The sequence below is a fragment of the Nilaparvata lugens genome, chromosome 4, assembly GCF_014356525.2.
Source record: "Nilaparvata lugens isolate BPH chromosome 4, ASM1435652v1, whole genome shotgun sequence".
NCBI lineage: Eukaryota > Metazoa > Arthropoda > Insecta > Hemiptera > Delphacidae > Nilaparvata > Nilaparvata lugens.
The window spans coordinates 74,544,540-74,568,340 of NC_052507.1; the positions used below are offsets into that span (position 1 = coordinate 74,544,540).

At 34.6% G+C, this 23,801-nt stretch overlaps 1 protein-coding gene across 2 annotated transcripts; it reads right to left on the reverse strand.

Annotated features, from left to right (window-relative positions):
* Positions 1–736: 736 nt before the first annotated feature.
* LOC111054787 (39S ribosomal protein L9, mitochondrial) lies at positions 737–17,982 on the reverse strand. Of its 2 annotated transcripts, none has more exons than XM_039426427.1 (4): positions 17,814–17,982; positions 16,514–16,686; positions 12,570–12,773; positions 737–986 (listed from the first exon to the last, which is right to left on the reverse strand). In XM_039426427.1, exons 1-4 carry the CDS (start codon positions 17,902–17,904, stop codon positions 798–800), a joined length of 657 nt encoding a protein of 218 aa, XP_039282361.1. In that variant the 5' UTR covers positions 17,905–17,982; the 3' UTR covers positions 737–797. The 2 variants fall into 2 exon arrangements, with proteins under 2 accessions (XP_039282361.1, XP_039282362.1); XM_039426428.1 differs by lacking the exon at positions 12,570–12,773 and adding an exon at positions 3,931–4,134 and having other exon boundaries at positions 17,814–17,977.
* Positions 17,983–23,801: the final 5,819 nt, after the last annotated feature.

Here is a 23,801-nt window from a genome sequence, read left to right on the forward strand (position 1 = left end):
ACTAAAGAGTAATTACTCTAACTATAGAATAGAGTATCCTATACTATTAAACGAGCAGCTTCTGTTTATATGTTTGGATGTTTATATGTTTGTATTTCACCGGATCTCGAAAACGGCTCTAATGATTCTCACGAAATTCAGAACATAGTAGGTTTATAATATAAATATTCGATTGCGCTAGGTCTCATCCCTGGGAAAACTAGCTGAATGACATTAAAAGGATAATTATTATTCATCCTTGGAAAAACAGCTGATAGTAATTATTTCGTCGTCTGCTGGTGATGGAAGTGAGTGAGCGAGTTCATGTGTGTGGGACTGTGTCAAAATTATGACTCAGCTGCTGAACTTTTGTAATCATTCAAACAGGTACTTAGTGCCGGTTGCAAAAAAGCCGGGTTATTTTCAATCCTGATTAATTTTACAGTAGATCCATCTTTTTGAAATGGTCTTCTCTGATTTGGTTCACGTGGAGTTAATCAGGATTAAAATTTAACCGGCTTTTGTGCAACTGAGCCTTTGTGAGGGAAATTTTTCATTCCTCTGGGAATTAATCTCAATTTACTGTAAATAGAACATTTCTGTATGAATGTTATTATAATTTCTTCTTTCGTAATAAATTTTTTATGCTTTTGTACCCCGAGCGAAGCTAGGTACCCGATATTAGATTTCTTAACTGTGAGGATTTCTCCCAACTTATAAAATTGACTAATATTAAAATAAAAAATAAACTGACGAATGATGGTATACAAATAATTTAATTTCAAATGCAACAGGCTAACTACAAAACTCATACACAACTAGCATTCTTCTTCTTCTTTTTTTGGAGGTAGAGGAAGAGGTAAAGCATCAAGTTCTTCTTTTTGTTCAGGAAAAAGTGCTTCAGCTCGTTTTGTCCAGTGATAAGGCTGCTGTGGAAGTCTGTCACAAATATCCGTACTCCAGTGGTGTATTCTAAGTCTGGTTTTTACCTTTTCCTTATTATTAATCTGAAAAATCATTAAACATAACAATAATCTGAGTACGAAAAATAGCCAGAAGTTATATAATATTATTTTGAAAGTATTCCTCATGATTCAAAATAAGAAAGCTAGTCTGGAATACAAATTCTAGATTCCTTAATTCAAATTATACAGAGTGAGTCATATGTAAGGGAACCCTTGCCCCCTGTGGGTTGGGGGAGCTTTGAGTCGAACATCGTACTCAAGAATGTGTTGAAAACCAGAATTCACCCACAGTATCCATGCTTGTCGTAGGAGGCGACTAAAATGGACCTCAAGGCAACTCCAGAAGTTGCCTTGCCTTCAAACCCACAGGATCTGCCCCATCAGGGCAGTTTCGGAGGGACAAAAAGAAAAACCCAAGGGACCAGAGATGGGTGAAGCTCCAGACTCAAATGTGGGTCAAGAGGCTGAGTCGAGGGTGGCCGGGCGCCCTAAAGGCAGTTTGGCATCCCCTTCCTCAGCGGAAGAACCTACGAAGGGTTCAATGTAATTTGAGGGTTAAGTGTAAGAGAGGGCCGACTGCGCCCTAAATTCGCCCTCCCAGGTATAAAATAAAGGCAGTCATTCTATTCTATTCTACAAAGAAGGCCAGGAGTGGAACGAGTTTGTGGGTGGAGTGGCCAAGACTCACCACTGCTCAAAGAAGGGCGGCCATTTAGGCAAACCTTCTTGGGAGAGGTGAGGCTTTTGACCCTGCGAAGTTTTGGAGGGGCAAAAAGAAAAAACTCAAGAGACCAGTGATGGGTGAAAAACCAGGCACAAATGTGGGTCAAGAGGCTGAGTCAAGGAAGGATGGCCGGGCGCCCTAGAGGCAACCTGGCCGCCCCTTCCTCAGCGGAAAGGCCTACAAAGAAGGCCAGGAGTGGAACTCACGTAGATCACGAGGACTAATCAGTCTGAAGAGACTGCCAAGCATATCACACTGGATTGCGACAAGGATTGCAACCAGGTGATGAATGGAATGTTAGTATAGGGAAAAACTCCTGGTTCTTGTAAAGGACATAGGTATTGGTTTGCCTAACTAACATACTACTTGGGAACACAATAAGCTTCGGTTGACGTGTGGGGTTCTTTGACAATTGGATCCTTTAATCCGTCCCTTCAAAAACAATAAACAATGGGAACCCTTCAATAAATTTGAGACTGTTGTAGATATAATACTGTAACTTTGAGAATAAGTTATTGGTCAAATACTCTACCTTTTGACATACAACTGAATTTCCACCCCTCATAAGGGGGTGACTTAGGGGTTGTAACTCGAATATTTTAAATGTAAACACCCATTGTGTGGTACATCATTTTAAATGCCTTTTCAGAACAAGAAAGATAACATCAATAAAAATGTTCTATGATACTTGTATCCAAAATGGCGGCTGATTGAAGTTTTAGTTTTTCAAGATATAAGGGCTTGTAACCCAAATATTTTGAATGTAAACACCCATTATGTGATTGAACTTTATAAATTAATTCTTAAAAAATGAAAACTTCAATCAGCCGCCATTTTGGATAAAAGTATCATAGAATATTTTTATTGATGGCATCATTCTCGTTTTGAAAAGGCCTTTAAAATGATGTACCACACAATGGGTGTTTACATTTCAAATATTCCAGTTACAACCCCTAAGTATCCCCCTTATAAGGGGTTGAAATTCAGTTGTATGTCAAGAGGTAGAGTATTTGACCAATAACTTATCCTGACAGTGACAGTATTATATCTACAACAGTCTTCAACTTATTGAAGGGTTCCCATACATATGACTCACTCTGTATATTTTTTTAATAAGGTTTCTTTCTTAATGGGATGAAGAACCACTTTTTGAGTTTGAGTCAGTTTAAGCCTTGATTATCTGTGGTTCTGTGGACACGTCATGTTTGTACGGTACACATTTCTCAGTTTATTCCATATTTAATATGGTTTTTCAGTTGTGGTATTCAATTATCGTATTGTTCCAAATTCTAAATTTCAAGTAAACATATTTTTTGAACGAAAATTGTGATGTGGAGTGAAAATTAAAAGTGATTTAATCTTATTTCGAACTCATAATCCAAATTTGAAAGAGGAACATTAAGGCTGTGCAAAGGCTAAAAATAAACTTTCTACAGATGATATTTTTCAAAGTTTTTCGATTTGTATATCATCAAGCCATCAAAATGAAAAAAGTTTTCACAGCAAAACATTTTTTTTACGATCATTACTTTTTGAGATATGAGCGCCCAAAGTTCAAATTTTCGGGACAGAACATTTCAAATTCGGTAAGAGATGAATCTATGAGATTCAGAGGATAAATTCAGAGTATTGTTGATTTAATAAAACAAAAATGTTTTGAAAATATAAATTTTTGAGAAAGTTATTCAATTTACTAAAAATGACAAAAACTCAAGAAAAGTTATTTTTGGTAAATTGAATAACTTTATCAAAAATTGATATTTTCAGGAAATATCACCAATACCATGAAGAATTCATCCACTAAATCTCATGGATTTATCTCTTACCGAATTCGAATTGTTCTGTACCAAAAATTTGAACTTTAGGCGCTCATATCTCAAAAAGTAATGATCGGGAAAAAATGTTTTCCTAAGAAAACTTTTTCATTTTGATAGCTTGATGATTTACAAATTTGAAAACTATGAAAAATATCCCAGTAGAAAGTTTATTTTTAGCCTTTGCACAGCCTTAAAGGGTAAGGGTTCGCCTGTTTTTGCTCTTCCAAAATCATCTAAACGATAAATAATTTTGTACTAATGAAAACTCTGGAACTAGACCTCAGCCAGCCAGGTCACTCGATACTATTATTATATACTAATGAATAAATTTTATGTCCTTACACAATAAGTTTGCATAGATCCATCACCTACATAACCGTACATTTATGTTGTTAGGAACTGGAATTAATGAGAAAAAGTAAAATATTTTAAACAAAAGTCTTACCGTGATAGTGACGAAAAACTCTTTCCCTTCCAGATTCATATCAGGTCCTTCAATTTTTGTCTTTGGCATTTCGATACACGATTCGTCGAGTATATGAGTTCCACATCTTCGAAGAGCTGACCTAACGTGCCATGGCTCCAAAACCCACTTGTTCTCCAAATTCATGGTAATTCCATATACTGCTTTCGAAAGAATTGCCACAGTCTGAAATTGAATATTTGAAACATTTAAAAACACAAAAAATTATGAGTAGTTTATTTAGATTAATGAATTGAAGCAGTAAACGGCAATAATCACTATTATACATACACGGTACAGAGTGACCCACGGAAGGTGTGACAGCCGTTTGTTGCTTACTTTTCTTCATTTAAAACTATTGAGATCTATTATACATTTTACAAAATGTCCCACAAAAGTCGTGGACAATATATGGAAATTGCACCAGAAAAAGTCCAGTAAAATTTTCTTATATCGACCTTAGTTTTCGATATTTAAAAAAAATATCAGTCAAAATCTAATTCTAAAGGTGCGTACAGATATACGCGCCGCGAACATGAGCAATTCACTTTTAATCAGCTGATTATATCTGTATTTTTCAGAAACGGTAAGATACAGATATATAAAGCTTGGCATCAGCTGATTAAAAGTGAATTGCTCATGTTCGCGGCGCGTAAATCTGTACGCACCTTAAGATATGGTTGGAGAGAGGAAGTAATTTTCAATAAAAATCATATAATTTGTTCCTTTGTTCAACGTTTTGAAGTTTTTATGAGCGCTCAATGTTGAAATAGTGCATTCGTCGAGTTAAAACCAAATTTCATTTCATTCATTCATTCATTTATTTAATCATATACAAATAAAATTCAGGTAAAAACAAAAGGCATCCGCCCAAAACTGCTTTAAACCTTAATTTGGAATACACAGTCTAGAGGTTATGTAAAAATGATAACTTAATTCACACTATTTTGAGTCCAATAAAGATGCGTACTTTTATTTCAAACAAGCTTTCATATTTATTTCATTCCCATGTAAGTTATAACAAACTTACAAAAGTTGAACAAACAGTTTGAACGCTCATAAAAAGTTCAAAAACGTCAAACAAAGGAACAAGTTATATCAATCTTACGGAAATTTATTCCTCTATCCAACCATATCCTTAAAATTAGATTTTTACTGAGAGTTTTCTAGATATTGACGTTTTTCAAATATATTTAAAAATCGATAGTTCTTGAAAACTAAGGTCGATAAAGTATATGAAATTTTTACTTTCCTTGCCCTATTACCATAGGTAAGGAAAGTATTGCTTTCCAAAAAAAATAAGGTACCCTAATTTCAAGTTTTCTATACGTTTCAAGGTCCCCTGAGTCCAAAAATATGATTTTCGGGTGTTGGTCTGTGTGTGTGTGAGTATGTCTGTGAACACGATAACTCTATTTCTAATTAACCGATAGACTTTTTAAGGTCCTTATACCATGAGGATCCGACAATAAGAAATTCAATAAAATTCAATTCAAGATGGCGGAAAAAATGGCGGATGATTACTAAAAAACCATATTTTTCACATTTTTCTCGAAAACGGTTCTAACGATTTTTTTCAAATTTATACCATGGATAGCTAGCTATTTATAAGCCCTATCAACTGACATGAGTCTCATTTCCGGGAAAATTGCAGGAGCACCGTAATATTCTTGAGAAAAATGGCGGATAGTGACTAAAAAACCATGTTTTTCACGGTTTTCTTGAAAATGACTTGACCGATTTTTTTCAAATTCATACCCTGTATAGTTATTTATCAGCTCTATCAACTGGCATGAGTCTTTTCCCTGGGAAACTAATGGGGGTCCACCCCATTATTGAGAAATGGACTTTGTAACCTCCTTCTCGTGCATGAGGTAGGTTGGTAGAGCAGTTTATAAAAAAAACACATAGTCCAGATATTTCATCTGTAGAACAGCTGTTTTGACGACTTTTAAAAAATCAACTCAAAGGTAAAAGTACTCTGAAAACAATTATATTTAAGCATTATAGAGTAGTCTTATCGTAGTTTCAAATATGTTGCCGCAAATCGTCATTATGTTATTCCCCTAAATTGTTCTCGATTTTAAGAATAATGCTTACAGTTCAATGAGCAAGGAAAGTTGTGTGAGTGTACCACACCAGATTTTTTGTATTGTCTTCGGTTGTTACACCTTTCGTGGAACACCCCGTATAATAAAAAGTTCTGGTTTTAAATGGAAAAATTTAAGAACAATAATTGACAATGATCACTATTTGTGACCAGTTCAATAACGTACACAGGCTAGAAGGAAAATTAAATAATCAAGAATTATATGGCATAAGCCACAAATTATCCACTAGATCAAAATGTTTCTAGTTTAGGTAATCTTTACAATTATCAGTTGAGAGAAGAGAGGTTCTTGGACTCACATACGATTTCACTCTTGAGCTAGATTCCCACACAATAGTGACAGTGAGAATATAGTTCCCATAAGTTCTAATGGTAGTATTTATACTCGCTCGGTCGGACTTAATGGGAATAATTGAAAGAATAAGACTTTGGTATTGTCAATACCACTTTTATTTATTCGAAAATTAATTTATAATTCAGTACCAGGTTTCATGGTAAAACCTACCACATCTTCAGCTGAACAAATAAGTTTGTTGTTGTTGGAGGAACAGGAAATTCAATTTTAGATTATGTGTTGGGATTGTAAAGGGGAAGGAGAATGAAAATTGTTAGTGGGAATGGATGGATTAATGATGAAATTAAACTATGTTAATATTTGAAGGATGGAAATTACATTTCAAATGGAAATCTAGTCATCTTAAAATATATTCTGAGCCTGAACATTGAAAAAACCAATTACATCACCTTCGCATTCAATACAACTTGTAAACCTGATGAGAGTTTAAATCTGAAACTCCACTCAAACTGCAACAATAACTGCACCTGCCCTACTATAAAAAGAGTCAAAAGTACCAAATATCTAGGTGTCCAAATAGATGAAAATTTGAAGTGGGACATACACATAAAATTTATTTGCAGTAGAATGAGATATCTATCCTATAAATTCTACGAAGCAAAAAAAATTCTGAACTCAAAACATCTAAAAATGGTTTACTTTGCACTGGTCCAGTCCATAATTCAGTATGGTATATCCGTATGGGGGGGGGGCTGTTATAATTCTCACTTAGAAGAGCTTTTCATAATTCAAAAATCAATAATCAAAACAATTTTAAATAAACTTAGACTTTACCCAACCGACTTGACTTTCAAAGAGTTTAATGTGTTAACAGTTAGGCAGTTGTACGTAATAAATGTAGCGAAATATATAATCAAACATAAAGCTAATTTTCCTTGCACAAATAACACAATCAATAACCTGTACAATCTGAGACCCTCCTCAAATAAGTATCTTATGTACAATACAAACATTGAAACCATCAGAAGACAACTTATATATTTAAGCACTAAATTGATAAATAAAATTCCTGAAGAATATATCTGCTGCGCAAAATTGACAAAAAAAATAAAACATGATATTAGTATTTGGATTAAAACGAACTATTTTTTCTACCTGTAAATTAAACAAAGTAAAAGAGGAACTTAGTGTTTTTGTGTGCTCACTTACCAATCTAGTGTGGACCTTTTTATTTATTTTTCTTTATTAAATTAACTATCCTATCATCCCGCCTCACCTTTTTTCCTAATCCTTTATTTTCCCTCTCAAGGATTGAAAGCCTTCCTAGTACATGGGTAACCATAGTTGGAAGAGCTTCAATCCCACCCCTTTTTTTTACACCAAATTCTGAATTAGCATCTGTTAGCTCATATCCTGCTCTGTCAAAACCAGCTAAATGATATGTGTTTTTATCAGATGCGTTCTTCACAAGAATAGCTTTAATTGTAGAAGTTAAACCAATTAATCTTGATTTGGAAATTTGTTGACCTGCTAATTCGTATTGTATTTCATCAAAAAGTTCCCACTATGTTACTGCTTAATTTATAGTCTGCCGCAATGGGCGCACCAGCCGGTTGAGTTGCCTCCCCTGCTACTGTAATCGCAGGCGCTGCCGGTTTTGTACAGCTCACCGTTCCCTCAATTAATATAAATGATTTGCAAGGTAAAGTGTACACATCCAATGAATTTATTCCTATCCGAGCTTCATCAGAGTTTTTTATTTCTTGTCCCGAATAAACTGTATGTGTATGAAACTGGAATTTGGTTATGTCATTATAAAACTGAAGCTCTGTCTGTACGTCCAGAATATCACTAATTGCGGCCCCTCCTGACATGTCGCCAATCAACTATAAAACCTAATCTTTCCAAAGTTCTCGCACTTTTAGCTGATAACGCCCTATTGCTTTTACTAGATGTTGACGCTATAGCGACCTTTTCTCTACTATATTTCTCTAAATATTGATAAAGTTATCATAGAGAGAACACAAACTCTACAGAGTGCATTAGGAGAAGTGAAAAATTTATCAGATACCTTTTCAACCCAGTTGGTTAGTATTGACAAAAATAAGGTTGATAAATCTTATTTAGACGAAAAATTGAAAGCCATTTCTGATAAAATTAAAAATTTAGAGATCTTGGACAGAAACTATCTTAACACTAAACTGAAACAGCTTAGTACAGAAATTTTTACTAAAGTAAATGAAACACAACCATCAGTAATTGATAATAAATATTTAGATACTGTTTTGGAGAAATTGACTAGTAAAAATATAACTAAGGAAGAATTTGAAAAAAGATTATCTGGAATGGCAGACGCAATAAAAGCTACTATTTTTGATGGGATTAAACAATTCGTTACAAAGGATGCTGTTAATGCTCTGATTAAACAAATTAATGAGCAATATGCACAAAAAACTGATTTAAAAGATTTTATTAAGAAAGATGAATTGGATCTTGCTGTTAAAAAGGTTAATGATGAACTAACAACCTTGATTACAAATTCTGAAAAAGATACTGTGATGAGACTGCAATGTTCACCCGCTTTTATAGATTATTAAAATTATTCATTCACAAAATGGCCTACGATATTGTAAGGAATTACGCAAAAGTTAGTTTTAATATGAATTGGATAGAGGCTAAACAACATAATTTGACTGAGGAACAGGTGGGAGATTTGATTACATCGAAAATGGGTCTTGGTCAATATGCTGGGTTTGTATTAGCCCCAAAAGAAAATCTATAACGAGCAGTAACAATTTAATTGTAAGCATAGCTGGCGAGGGAAAGCAGAGCTGGCGAGGGAAAGCAGACTTCGTAGCATCCAATTCAACTGCTAGTAGTAGCGAACGGTCGATCATAGTGGAGAACGGAATGAATTCTCTATTCTCTCTTTACTCCTCATTCGTAAAATGCTGTGCTCCGCTAAGCGGAAAGAGGCATATGCTCGTATACGGATGACGAAGTAAAGGAGAGCAAACTCAACACACATGGCTTTTGCAGCAGAGGAAAAGCAGCAATGCGCGAGGAGGCCCGAATTGGGTGCATACCAGTCTGCTACTTGTGTGAGAGAGAAACACATAGGAGCGCATCACCATTTCTCTCTCTCTATAACCTTGGCATGAGCGATGGATTTCACTACGTAACATCACATTAGATAAGGAAAGTATAGCACGCATTGAATTGCAGCAACAGAAGGTGTCATTTGCTTTGAAACGTTCGAACTGATAAGACGATAAAATGAGTGCTTATTTCGATTGCGCAAGCTTTAATGAATTTTCAATTGATGCAGACCCGCAAGCAAATTGGGGTTTTGACCATTTGGCTTACGATTGGTTTACTGTAACCAATGTCACATTTCCTGATAGTGGTGAAATTTGCATACACATAATTGATATTGATAGTGAAGGAGACTTTAAAGAGGTTATCAACTTGCCCAATGAGTATTCTCTAGTCTTAAACAAGCATAAACTTAAAAGTTTTCTTTCACGCTCGTGGGAACTTAATGTCAGTGGAAATCGAATTTTCCTAAGAGAACTGCACAGTGAATGCAAATATTGATGATGTTGATTTGAGCACACCAAGTGATATAGGTCTGAGAATATCTATAATATTTTTGGAATGCTTGTTCGTACTAAATTTACTAATAGATATTCTCGGAGAGCACACTTGACCAAGAAAAGCAACGCCCGCAGGTTTGTACAGCACACATAGAAGAAGAGGAATTTTAGAATTTGGAAATTCTTCTTCTTCTAAACTGTCGGGTGGAAAGCGAACCGGATTCACTTTAATCTGACAGTAGAAAGGGAAATTAATTTTTCCAACAGGGAAATTATTTTTTCCCTTTTTCCCTCGAAAAAGGGAAATTATTTTTTCCCTCACTGAGAGAGAGGGAAAGATCACTCTCTCTCTTCCTACCCCTCATCCTCACTGGGAGAGGGGAGATAAGAAATAAGGAGAGAGGTGAGGGAGAGGGAGAGGGAGAGGGAGAAGGAGAAGGAGAGGGAGAGGGAGAGGGAGAGGGAGAGGGAGAGGGAGAGGAGAGGGAGAGGGAGAGGGAGAAGGAGAGGGAGAAGGAGAGGGAGAAGGAGAGGGAGAAGGAGAGGGAGAGGGGGAGGAGAGGGGAGTTTGCGCATGCGCAAACTCTAGAGGGGGAGGGGGAAGGGGGAGGGTGAGGGGGATTTGCGCAAAAATTTTTCCTTATTTCTCGGTAATTGCGCAAAAAAACCGGTCTGAAATCCCAGTATTAGGCTACTATAAAAGTATCATAGAACATTTTTATTGATGTCATCTTTCTCGTTTTGAAAATGCCTTTAAAATGATGTACCACACAATGGGTGTTTACATTATTTGAAATATTCCAGTTACAACCCCTGAGTCACCCCCTTATAAGGGGTTGAAATTCAGTTGTATGTCAAGAGGTAGAGTATTTGACCAATAACTTATCCTGATAGTGACAGTATTATATGACAGTATTATCATATGTCCAGATGGTGTGATTCAAATGGGTTAAAAATTAATGTAGATAAATGCAAATTCATGAGTCTCACCCGGCAATCCGCTCCTCATAATAATATATATTCTATAAGTTGTATCCCTTTGGAAAGGGTGGAATTGCTCAAGGACCTGGGGGTGGTATTTAGCTATGACCTCTCTTTCAACTCACATGTTGAGTACACAGTTAATAGAGCCAATCAGCAGATGGGATTCATCTTGAGGACTTGCTCGCCCTTCAGTGATGTAGAGCCTTTGATACTTCTATATAAGTCAATTGTGAGAAGCCTGTTAGAATATGCATGTGAAATTTGGAATCCATATTATAATGAACAGATTTACCTACTGGAACGTTTACAGAACAAATTTTTGAGATGCATTTATTACAGAAAACATAATATCTTTTGTCCTTTTGATTATCCTTCCAATTCACTTAGAGATGAGTTCGATTTCACTTCATTGAGGGTAAGACGCGATGTCAAATCACTTATTTTCCTTTATAATTTACTAAATAATAAAATTGATTCATCCCATTTGCTATCAAAAATTAATATACATGTCAATACCATTGCTCGCCGTTCTGGTTTTTCATTTCATATAGCGCGCTCTAGAACCGTAAGTCATTATAACTCTCCTCTAAATAGAGCTCAGAGAATCTTTAATCATTGTTCGGAGCACTTGGACGTCTTCTGGTTCTCCCCCTCCAAATTCCGTAAGATCTCATATAACTTGGTTGGGTAGCATGTAATCTGTCTTTTTGTGATTGGTGTACTAATTTTATAAAATTTCTATTATTATTAATTTGATTATTCATTCTTGGTTTTACACAGACATCCTTTCTCTCTTCATTCTTTCTTCTTTTTTTTCTCTTTTTATTATTACTTGATTCTATTTTGTTTAATAATTATTCTTATAATCAATTATTATTGTTTACGATTACTTCAATGATTATTTGTATTCTTTCACATTAATTGTATATTTCTTCTTTTTTTATCTTCTTGTATTCCAAATTGTATAATGTGTTGGAAATATTGTATTGTGTGAAGGAGGAAAATGGGTTTATCCTGTTGTGTCCATTAATAAAATTATTATTATTATTATTATTATTATTATATCTACAACAGTCTTCAACTTATTGAAGGGTTCCCATACATATGACTCACTATGTATATTTTTTTTAATAAGAAGGTTTCTTTCTTAATGGGATGAAGAACCACTTTTTGAGTTTGGCCAGTTTAAGCCTTGATTATCTGTGGTTCTGTGGATACATGTTTGTACGGTACACATTTCTCAGTTTATTCAATATTTAATAAGGTTTTTCAGTTGTGGTATTCAATTATTGTATTGTTTATTTAATCGTTCCAAATTCTAAATTTCAAGTCAAAATATTTTTGGAACGAAAATTGTGATGTGGAGTGAAATTACGTCATAAGGATACGTCAAGGATCAAAACTTTAAACACTTATACTTTTGACAGAATGATCAGATCTCCTCGTACTACAGCTCATTCTTCTCAGCTCGTCAAGGCGGTTCAAAATCATAACAGAATTTATTGAAAAAATGAAAAATTCCTCTTTTAGTCTATTTTAGCACAGCATAGATCCATCACCTACATAACCGTACATTTATCTTGTTAGGAACTGGAATTAATGAGAAAAAGTAAAATATTTGAAACAAAAGTCTTACTGTGATGGTGACAAAAAACTCTTTCCCTTCCAGATTCATATCAGGTCCTTCAATTTTAGTCTTCGGCATTTCGATACACGATTCGTCGAGTATATGAGTTCCACATCTTCGAAGAGCTGACCTTACGTGCCATGGCTCCAAAACCCACTTGTTCTCCAAATTCATGGTAATTCCATATACTGCTTTCGAAAGAATTGCCACAGTCTGAAATTAGATATTTGAAACATTTAAAAACACATAAAATGATGAGTAGTTTATTTAGATTAATGAATTGAAGCAGTAAACGGCAATAATCACTATTATACATACAGGGTACAGAGTGTCCCACGGATGGCGTTACAGCCGTTGTTGTTTGCTTTTCTTAATTTAAAACTATTGAGATCTATTATACATTTTACAAAATGTCCCACAGTCGTAAAAGTCGTAGACAATATATGAAAATTGCACCAGAAAAAGTCCAGTAAAATTTTCTTATATCGACCTTAGTTTTCGATATTTTAAAAAATATCAGTCAAAATCTAATTCTAAGATATGGTTAGAGAGAGGAAGTAATTTTCAATAAAAATCATACAATTTGTTCCTTTGTTTAACGTTTTGAAGTTTTTATGAGCGTTCAATGTTGAAAATGTTGCATTCGTCGAGTTAAAGCCAAATTTCAAACAGTTTGAACGCTCATATGTCCAGGAGGCCAGTGAATGATGGAACACAGATACAGTTATCAGGTAGAACCTTTGAGAAAGTAAAATCATTCAAGTATTTAGGCACCCTAATAACAGAAGAAAATAATGTGGCTGAAGAAGTGGATGCTAGGATAATGTCCTGAAATAGGGTGTATTTCGCCCTGCAGAATATCCTCAAGTCCAAGAATGTGTCAAAAAAGGCAAAATAAAAATTTACACAACAGTTTTAAGACCAATAGTGACATATGGGGCCGAAGCTTGGACATTGACTACAAGATAAGAAGGTCTGCTTCAGAGATGGGAAAGAAAGATTTTAAGAAGAATTTTTGGAGCAATCAAGGAAAATGAAATATGGAGGATAAGAACAAACGAGGAACTAGGAAGATTGTTCGAGGAGACCAGTATTTTATCTGTTGTGAAAAGTATGAGGCTGAGATGGGCTGGTCATATGTGCAGAATGCCGGAAGGGAGGGTACCAAAAATGGTGCTGAAAGGCAAACCCGGAGGAAGAAGACTACAAGGAGGGTTGACGATGTGGGGGAGGATTTGCGAAGACTGTGTGTAAGAAGATGGAGAAGAACAGCAGAATGTCGAGAGGGGTGGAAGGATGTGGTTGTGAAGGCTAAAGCTGTACATGGGCTGTAGTACAATAATGATGATGATGATGATGATGATGATGATGGTTGAACGCTCATAAAAAGTTTAAAAACGTCAAACAAAGGAACAAATTATATCAATCTTACGGAAATTTCTTCCTCTATCCAACCATATCCTTAGAATTAGATTTTGACTGGGAGTTATCTAGATATTGACGTTTTTCAAAGATATCTGAAAATCGATAGTTCTTGAAAACTAAGGTCGATAAAGTATATTAAATTTGTTGTATTGTCTTCGGTTGTTACACCTTTCGTGAAACACCCTGTATAATAAAAAGTTCTAGTTTTAAATGGAGAAATTCAAGCAACAATCGGCAATGATCACTATTTGTGACCAGTTCAATAACGTACACAGGCTAGTAGGAAAATTAAATAATCAAGAATTATATGGCATAAGCCACATATTATCCACTAGATCAAAATGTTTCTAGTTTAGGTAATCTCAACAATTATCCGTTAAGGCTGTGCAAAGGCTAAAAATAAACTTTCTATTCGTGATATTTTTCTAAGTTTTTCGATTTTTATATCATCAAGCTATCAAAATGAAAAAGTTTTCTCAAGAAAACATTTTTTTTCCGATCATAAATTTTTGAGATTTGAGTGACTAAAGTTTGAATTTTTGGGACAGAACATTTCAAATTCGGTACGATTATAAATCGATGAGATTTAGAGGATGGATTCTTCATGGTATTGTTGATCTAGTAAAACAAAAATTTTCTGAAAATATCAATTTTTGGAAAAGTTATTCAATTTACCAAAAATAACTCAACTGAAAGTTATTTTGGGTTATTTTTAGTAAATTGAATAACTATCTTTAAAATTGATATTTTCAGAAACTTTTTGTTTTACTAGATCAAAATTACCATGAAGAATCTATCCTCTAAATCTCATGGATTTATCTTTTACCGAATTTGAAATGTTCTGTCCCAAAAATTTAAACTTGAGGCGCTCATATCTCAAAAAGTAATGATCAGAAAAAAAGTTCTGTCCCAAAAATTTAAACTTGAGGCGCTCATATCTCAAAAAGTAATGATCAGAAAAAAAGTTCTGTCCCAAACATTTAAACTTGAGGCGCTTAAATCTCAAAAAGTGATGATCAGAAAAAAATGTTCACCTGAGAAAACTTTTTCATTTTGATAGCTTGATGATATACAAATTAAAAAACTTTGAAAAATATCACGAGTAAAAAGTTTATTTTTAGCCTTTGCACAGCCTTAAGAGAAGAGAGGTTCTTGGACTCACAAACGATTTCACTCTTGAGCTAGTTTCCCACACAACAGTGACAGTGAGAATATAATTCCCATAAGTTCTAATGGTAGTATTTATACTCGCTCGGTCGGACTTAATGGGAATAGTCAAATTAGAACTTATAGGAATTATATTTTCACTGTACAATGTCACTAATATCGTGTGACCTGGCTGGCTCAGGTCTGGTGTCAGAGTTTTCAGGTCGCAACTGATCAATTTCAGGGCCTCTGACATGACCTATCGACTGCTTTTTAGGCAGCCGGGACCGACGGCTTAACGTGTCCATCCGAAACACGGGAGTGGCCCAAGAAAAATATCTTGCCCGGGCTGGGATTCGAACCCGGGCCTTCGGATTACAAAGCCAGCATCTAATCCACTCGACTACGGCCACTCCAACAATGTCACTGTTGTGTGTGAATTGACTTGAGATACTGTTGCCTGTTGGTGAGTTGTAGCCTAATTATTCTATAAAAACTATTAATTTATTTTTTCAATAAATTCGCTATATTTCTAGACAACATCCCAGTAACAACTAACTGCTTTCTTCAACATTCATTAGATGAGAGTGGTACGTCTTCAACATGCATTGAACTGATTTTGGTGAACACAGATCTGATTCTCTAACACAGAATACAATATGAATACACCTTCTAAAGGTGCGTACAGATATACGCACCGCGAACATGAGCAATTCACTTTTAATCAGCTGACTATATCTGTAATTTTACAGAAACGGTAAGATACAGATATAAAAAGCTTGGCATCAGCTGATTAAAAGTGAATTGCTCATGTTCGCGGCGCGTAAATCTGTACGCACCTTTATATTTTCCTGATAAAACAAGAACATCTCCGTTTGAAAATGGCCGGATTTTTAGAAATAAAAAAATGATTATAAAGAAGTACCAAGCAATAATAGTATTATGAACAATGTAAGCTCATAGTTTTGAACTAAGATTCGATGTACAATAGATTACAGTAGCAGAATACAATACAATACTACATATTAATAAAAACAATATATAACTTGCAGTATAATTATATTAAACAATTTTAACGACTAGTTTCGACCTAATTTGGCAATTTTCGAGTTAAAATGTTCATCTTATTTAAAAATTTTTGACGACTAGTTTCGACCTACTTTGGTCATTTTCAAGGTAAAATAAGTTGAACATTTTAACTTGAAAATGGCCAAATTAGGTCGAAACTAGTCGTTAAAATGTTTTGAAGTTTTCAAAATGTTTTAATAAAAGGGCAGCCTACTACAAGTTTCATATTGTTTTTATTAATACTACGTATTTACGAAGATTACAATAGATACTGTTCGATAAGAATGATAGAAAGGCTGTTTAGAGTTGCCTACCCTCGTAACAAATACACTGCTGTAGTCTTCTTCGTCAGTTTTTCTAGTTTCCCTGTACAAAACTGCTTTTTGTTTTTCGTCTTCTGTTGCGTACATTGCAATGCCTGGCATTAACAGATCATTGTAAGCCACACTCCTTTTTACAGATACGACTTCACCTTTGTTGCCCAGTCCTAAAAACAATTAAAGAATAACAATAATTGAGAAACCACCATAAAACACCTAAACCCACCATGTACAAAAACTATCAACTATACACTTGAAATTTTAAATACCAACATCTCATTTGGGTCCACAGAATCTACACTCATTTTGGGAAGTTTGAAGTGTTTGGGATAAAATAATCATTGAGTAATGAATAACCTATTTTACGAAGTGGCACATGAACGTAGCTCTACAATCTACCATAAAGGATGCATAGCGACTTTCTCAAGTGAGGAGATATGCACGATGTGTAACCAACTAGCTGATAATAATTATCTTTCACGCTCTTTTCGGATGCGCTACTTTTGAACATCGAGAAGGACGTTCTTGGCCGAATATCTTCTAGAGGGTCAGGGGAATGAGGAAAACTACAAAAATATGTTGTGTATTGACTCGGCCACTAAATTAGATAAAATTTCTCGTACTTCTCCAGTTATTTGAAATATGGACAATTTGTGAATGATTTAGAGTGATTCAAATTATCAAGAGAAGATTATAAGCATTTAAACTGAACAAACTTTCTGGATTGTTTAGCATGTTATTTTTCAATTTAAATTGGCTGTGATATACTTTTGTTTTCAAGTTCACAATCCGTATTGACTCTGTAATTACTATATTTATTGTATACCAACCTCTTTGTATGTTTCAGGGGACAAACACAAATAAAATATTCTATTCTATTCTATGAATAACATATTTTATAAGGCTTGGAGCACCCCAGGAAGTGATAAATTATGTACGTAATATCATGGAGAAAATATAGCGTAAGTAGATATCCCATGGTATAAGTCGATTATGTTCCAAATTTCAAGCCGATTTTTGTAAACTCAAGCCAATTTCTGTTGACTCCTGTAGCCTATATTATTACTATGTTTTGGAGTGAGAGTGTATGAATTGCACAGTATGAGAGACTGCCAGCGTTACATAGCTTCACCAAAGTGGAATTTGGAACATAATCGCCCAATTTCATGGGATATCTTCTTATCCTATATTTTCTCTATGGTAACATTTAGTGATAGAATAAATATTTTATTAACTGTACAATCATTGTCATAGGATTAAAATATGACGTATTTATGACTTGTTGACAACTTACCTTGAACGAACTGTTTCAGTACAACTTCTATATGACCCTCCTTCTGATTATCAGTTCTTGCCTCTACTTCATACACCTGATGTGTTAACATGTATTTTTGCAAATAAAATTTCTTTTTAAAAACTGAGTTTTAATGAACGTGAACGTGTTTGGCGCCCGAACAGGGACCCTGAAGAGTTTTTCGTGAAAATTGTGCTGTTCATTCAACCGCCAGTTTATATTGATCAATTATCAATCACAAGTGATCGCGGAAAATTCGAAAGTCGGGGTCGCAACTGATATGAACCATCATCGAGACCGTCAAGTGGAAGAGTGACTCATCAACACCAACAACCAACAACCACCATCCTGGGGAAGAAAGGCAAGAAGGATAGCAGACCAGACCATAAACTTCTTATCGATTACCGGCCAAGGTTAAGATCGTACCTGGCTCTGGCTGCAGCTGTATCCAACTCCACAGTTCAAGGTAACACGTCTTCTACATCTACAATCAGTGACAGTGAAGATAACAGTGAAAGCACAATGGATAACCCCCTTATTTCAAGACCAATTGCGAAACATCACCTACATATAATACCTGAATATACAGGAAACCCAATAGAACTACTTAGCTTTCTCGAAGTTGTCGAAAAATTGAAAAATGACTATTGTAATAATCGTATCGCGGAAGCAGCAGACAATCATTGGATTCTCCTTCACTATTGTAAAAACAAATTACATGGACCTGCTAAAGATGTAATCCTCAACAGTACAGTAGATGACCTCTCAAATTTGATTGATGTTTTGAAAAACAACTTTGCCGATAATAGGACAGTAGAACAATTAACTATGGAACTGCTTGCTATGAAATCACACCAAAAAGAACACCCTATTCAATTCATAAATAGACTGCAACAAAAAAGAACCGTAATTATCTCAAGACACAAACTCGATGGACTAACTGGTCCAATTCTTGAAACTATCTCATCTCAGTTGGATAAACAAATTGTAATGATTTTAGTCGAAGGAATCAACCACCAGCTTGGAGCTCACCTACAAACGCTAGGAATCAAAGACCTCAGTGATGCAAGACAGGCTATTATCAATAAGAGTAGTGCTTATTTGAAACATTTAGGATTTACTACTGATGTAACACAAATGAATCAAACTTTCAGTAAATCTGAAGGAAAACAAAACTCGTCACATTCCAATCAAAATTCGCATCCGAAAAATTTCCATCAGTTTCAAAACCAAAACAATTCAAATCAAAGAAACTTTTCTCAATCTCAAAATCGTGATTTCAATTTCAATCAGAGAAATTTTTCTCAACCTCAAAATCATTTCAATCAGAGAAATTTCTCTCAGCCTCAAAATAATTTCAATAGAGGACAATCCTTTCAAAGTAGATTTCGTAATGGACAAAGTTTCCAAAATCACAACGTCAATCGTAATCCAAATGCAAACTTCAATAATAACAACCAAAATTTGAATCAAAAATCAAACGATGTGAGCATGAGAACAGTTTCCAACTTTCAAAAGTTTCCAGTTCACAATATTGAATCTTCTGAAAATGAGTTTTCCGAATTTGAAAGCATGAATGCTAGAATGAGTTCTATGGAAAATGCTGTAAGTGACCTTTGCGAGAAAATGAATCATTTTTTAGAAGTAGGCTCGAACAACAATCCAAAAACGTAGTATTAGATTTGAATACGATCTCTCTTGATTTGCCTCATATTCATTACAATGATTCACGAATTTTGATCGATACAGGTAGTAAATATAATTTCATTAAACCTCAAATGGTTTCTCCTCAGACAGAAATAATTGATTGTGATTATAAAATTCGTACACCCGCTGGTGAATCTAATGGAAAAGGTTGTGTAAATATTAATGTTAAGAATATGCTTGGTGTTGATAAAGATGAAAAATTTTATGTGTATGATTTTAGCGATAATTATGATGTTCTTATTGGAAAGCAAACATTGCAAGGGTTGAAAGCAAAAATTGATTTGGAGACCAATTGTCTCATAACGAAAGATTGCACGATACCACTGTTAGGAATGAATCATATTGAAATCAACAAAGGTTGGAATGAATTGAAAATCAAAACTAATGTTTGCACTCCATCAGATAAGCTATGTGTTGTTAGTATTAAGGAATTGTAATTGTAATTGTATTTTAGGATATAAGTTTGATCAAATTAATATTAATAATGGCACTATAAATACTCCCTCATCTTTCCTTATCAATCTGGATATCAATGATAAAATGACAGATGTAAAATTACCGTTTACTTCAGTTACCACATATGCACAAAAATTAAGTCATGTACCAAATAAAATTCATACTAAACTTATCGATTTGAAAGATGCTAGTGAACTTGATGATATTGAACCTAGAGATTTTGATTTTATAAATTTTGAAAGATTCTTTCGTCCTTAAGACACGCCACATTGTAATTTTTGTTTTAAGTACATTTATACTTCTTGTAATTTTGATAATCGTTTATTACAAATTTAAGAAGCCAACCAGTGTACTAAATTACCGAATTGATACACAAGTACCAATATCATCAACCCCTACCATAAGCTATATTGTACCACCTAGAAATTAGATCTAAGTTAGTAAACTTTAATTTGTAACTTCATTTTAATTTTTGTAATTTTTGAGTGTCCCAAATTTATTTTTCGGGACGAAAAAAACTTAAGGAGGGAGGAATTATGTAAACTTAAACAATTGATGTGCTGACTACTATTTTTGTCAGTACCGCTTAGTGTCGCTCTCAGCGCGCTCATTTTAGTTAGTCTACTCCAGCCACTTGATGTGTTAAGATGTATTTTTGCAAATAAAATTTCTTTTTAAAAACTGAGTTTTAATGAACGTGAACGTGTTACAATATACTATATATATATATATATATATATAATATATATATATATATATATATATATAATATATATATATATAAACATCATACTGTGTATAATTTTAAACATTGAATTCGGCGACTAACCAACCCCTATAACGTAGAGCATCCCTAAGAAAGCCGACGAGTCTGTTCCAATCTCTCCCATTTAAATAACCTATTATTGTGCTTTCATTAACTTGTGAGCTGCCAAACCATGCCTTTCTTATTCCTCGCAATATCTTGCACCTGCCCATGAAGTGAACTACATTTTCCAACTCCCTACTGTTACATAAGCTGCACTCAAACCTACTCTCTTCTCTCCCTGGCCTGAAGTTGAGTGGTAGCATACATGCTCTGGCCCTAAAAATAATATTTATAAAACTTCTCTTGAAGTTATCATTCAGATAGGCTCGATTCTGCAAGTCTAACAGCAAAGAGGCGTATAGTCTATGATACTATGTTGCCATCGCTCAAACTACTTAGTTTTGCTGGTAACGCCAATGATAATATTATAATCGATGTTTAAATGGAAAATATTTTAATTTTAAGTTTTTGTAATGTATTGTATATGAAAATTTTTATATTTTTCACATTTGTAAAGTTGTGTTTAATGATTTTGGCAATAAATATTTCTTTCTTTCTTTAACTCTGACCGTTCAGCACGCTCTCTCCACGTCGCATACATGTTCTGACTCACTCTCTGCAGCAATTCGTTGATAAAACTCTCCCATCTATCCATGTGGGCAACACTGTCACTCCATTCTATACCATAACGCTGACAGAGGTCAATCCATACTTTGTACCATCCGCACTTCTTGACAATAAATTCATAAGCAATTTTGTATGGAAATCTCTCTGCCGGCAGACTAAGCACTCTAATCAAGTAACCTAAGTGAAGCCTAAAAGTATGAATCCACATCAGCTCAACCTCACATTCTAAATAGATAACATAATCAGGAGTATTTTTTGGAAGACCGAATAATCGCTTTATGAAATTTCTCCACTCGATCAATCTCAATATAGCCCCACACTTGAGCTGCGTAAGTTACGGTGGATCTGGAAGCTGCATTGAAGACCTGCCATTTGATAGAGAGCGGCGCTGAGTCATTGAGAATCAAGCTTCTCCAAACACTGTTTATACCAAACATTGCTGTCGCTACCCTATCCTCAAAGTGTTTTTTCATTGACAAGGATGAAGCGAAAATAACTCCCAAGTATTTGTACTCACTTACAACCTCCACCTCCTCTTCTCCGTAAAACCATTTTTCACTTTTCCTCAACTTTCCCCCTTTTCTAAAAACAACTACTTTAGATTTATTCATGTTTACAATCAGGTTCCATTGAGTGCAAAAAGCTCGAAGTCTATTTATCATTTGTTGCAGTGAAATCGGGGTATCTGCTAGAATCACTACATCGTCTGCATACATAAGTCCATTTATGTCTAAGTTTCCAACCGACACACCTCCCCCAATATGCTCACACAGGTCATGTATAAACAAGGAAAATAGCATCGGAGAGGCCAAGCAACCTTGTTTCACGCCGCTATTTACTGAAAACTCAGTCGACAGACCTCCATAACCGTTGCACCATACCTCACACTTATCATCGCTATACATTTGTTTTAAAATTCCTATAAATTTGCTCGATAAACCTATTTCATAGAGCCTGTAGAAAAGCGCATTTCTATCTATATTATCGAAAGCTCCTTTGAAATCGATAAAGAAAGCATATAATTTTCTTTTTTTTACTTGTAAGTAGTAATTGACGACACTATGGAGAACAAAAATAATATCCACAGTAGAATACCCGGGACGGAAGCCTGCTTGATTTTCTCTTATAATACCCCTTTCCTGCTCCCACTTGACTAATCTATTGCACATTATTCCCATGAAAATCTTTGTCATTATATCCATACATGTAATTCCCCTGAAATTTGAGACACAGGAAGGATCACCTTTTTTATGAAGAGGGAAAATAATAGATTTTTTAAAAGATTCCGGAACATAGCCACATGAGTAAATATCATTAAGTGCTTTTAGTAACAGTGTTTTAAAAATCTCGGGAGCTTTTTTATAGAATTCTGCTGTAATTCTATCTTTACCGGGCGCTTTATTACCCTTCATTTTCGCAAGAACGGCATTCAATTCACTCATATCCAACTCCTTGTCTAGAGATGCTATTTCAACACTGGGCGGCGGATATGAGATTGGCTCACTTAAACTAACAGGTGTAAATAATTCTGAAAAAATATTCGACCCACTCTTCTGGTTTTATAGAGACAATTTGATTAATACGGCTTCTCTTCAAGCTCCCTACAAGCTTCCAGAAATCTTTAGAATTGTTCACTTCACGTAATTTATCATTAATATTCACGTAATAGGACTTCTTCTTCTCTTTACACAGTCTTTTATACTCCCTTGTTGAGTTCAAATAATCATTTTTAATTGAGCTATTATTAAATTTTCTAAATAATTTTAGTAAGCTAAACATTTTACTTGTAGCTCTTTCACAGTCTCGGTCGAACCATGCCTGCTGTTTAATAGCCTTTTTATTCCGATTACATGTGAGCTGCCTGTTACTGGCAGATGAATATATCAAATCTTTCAGATAATTAGTTGCCACCTCCGGATCATCCGATATTTCAACATCTCTACATTTCTCTAACAATTTACGGGTATAATTTACTTCATCTAATTCACTAAAACTTAGCTTGGGTAAAAGCGGTAATACTATTTTATCATCAATAACATTCATTCCATCGTTCACTCCATCCTTTACAAAATACAAACTAAAACATATTGGAAAATGGGCTGAGAAATGCTCTTGAAGAACAGAAAAACTATTTATACAATCAATATTATCTAATGAAATACAACAATAATCGATAACAGACGCACCTCGTTGATTTAAAAAAGTAAATTCTCCGTTTCTATCTCCTTTAATTCTACCATTTAGTATTATATAATTAAATACTTCACAGAGATTTAAGATTTTTTCTCTTCTTGAATTAGTTACAACGTCTTTTGATATTCTGATACGTGACAAGTCATTATTATCAACTGTGACTTCGATTGGAATGTTCTGTAAGGAACCTACTCTAG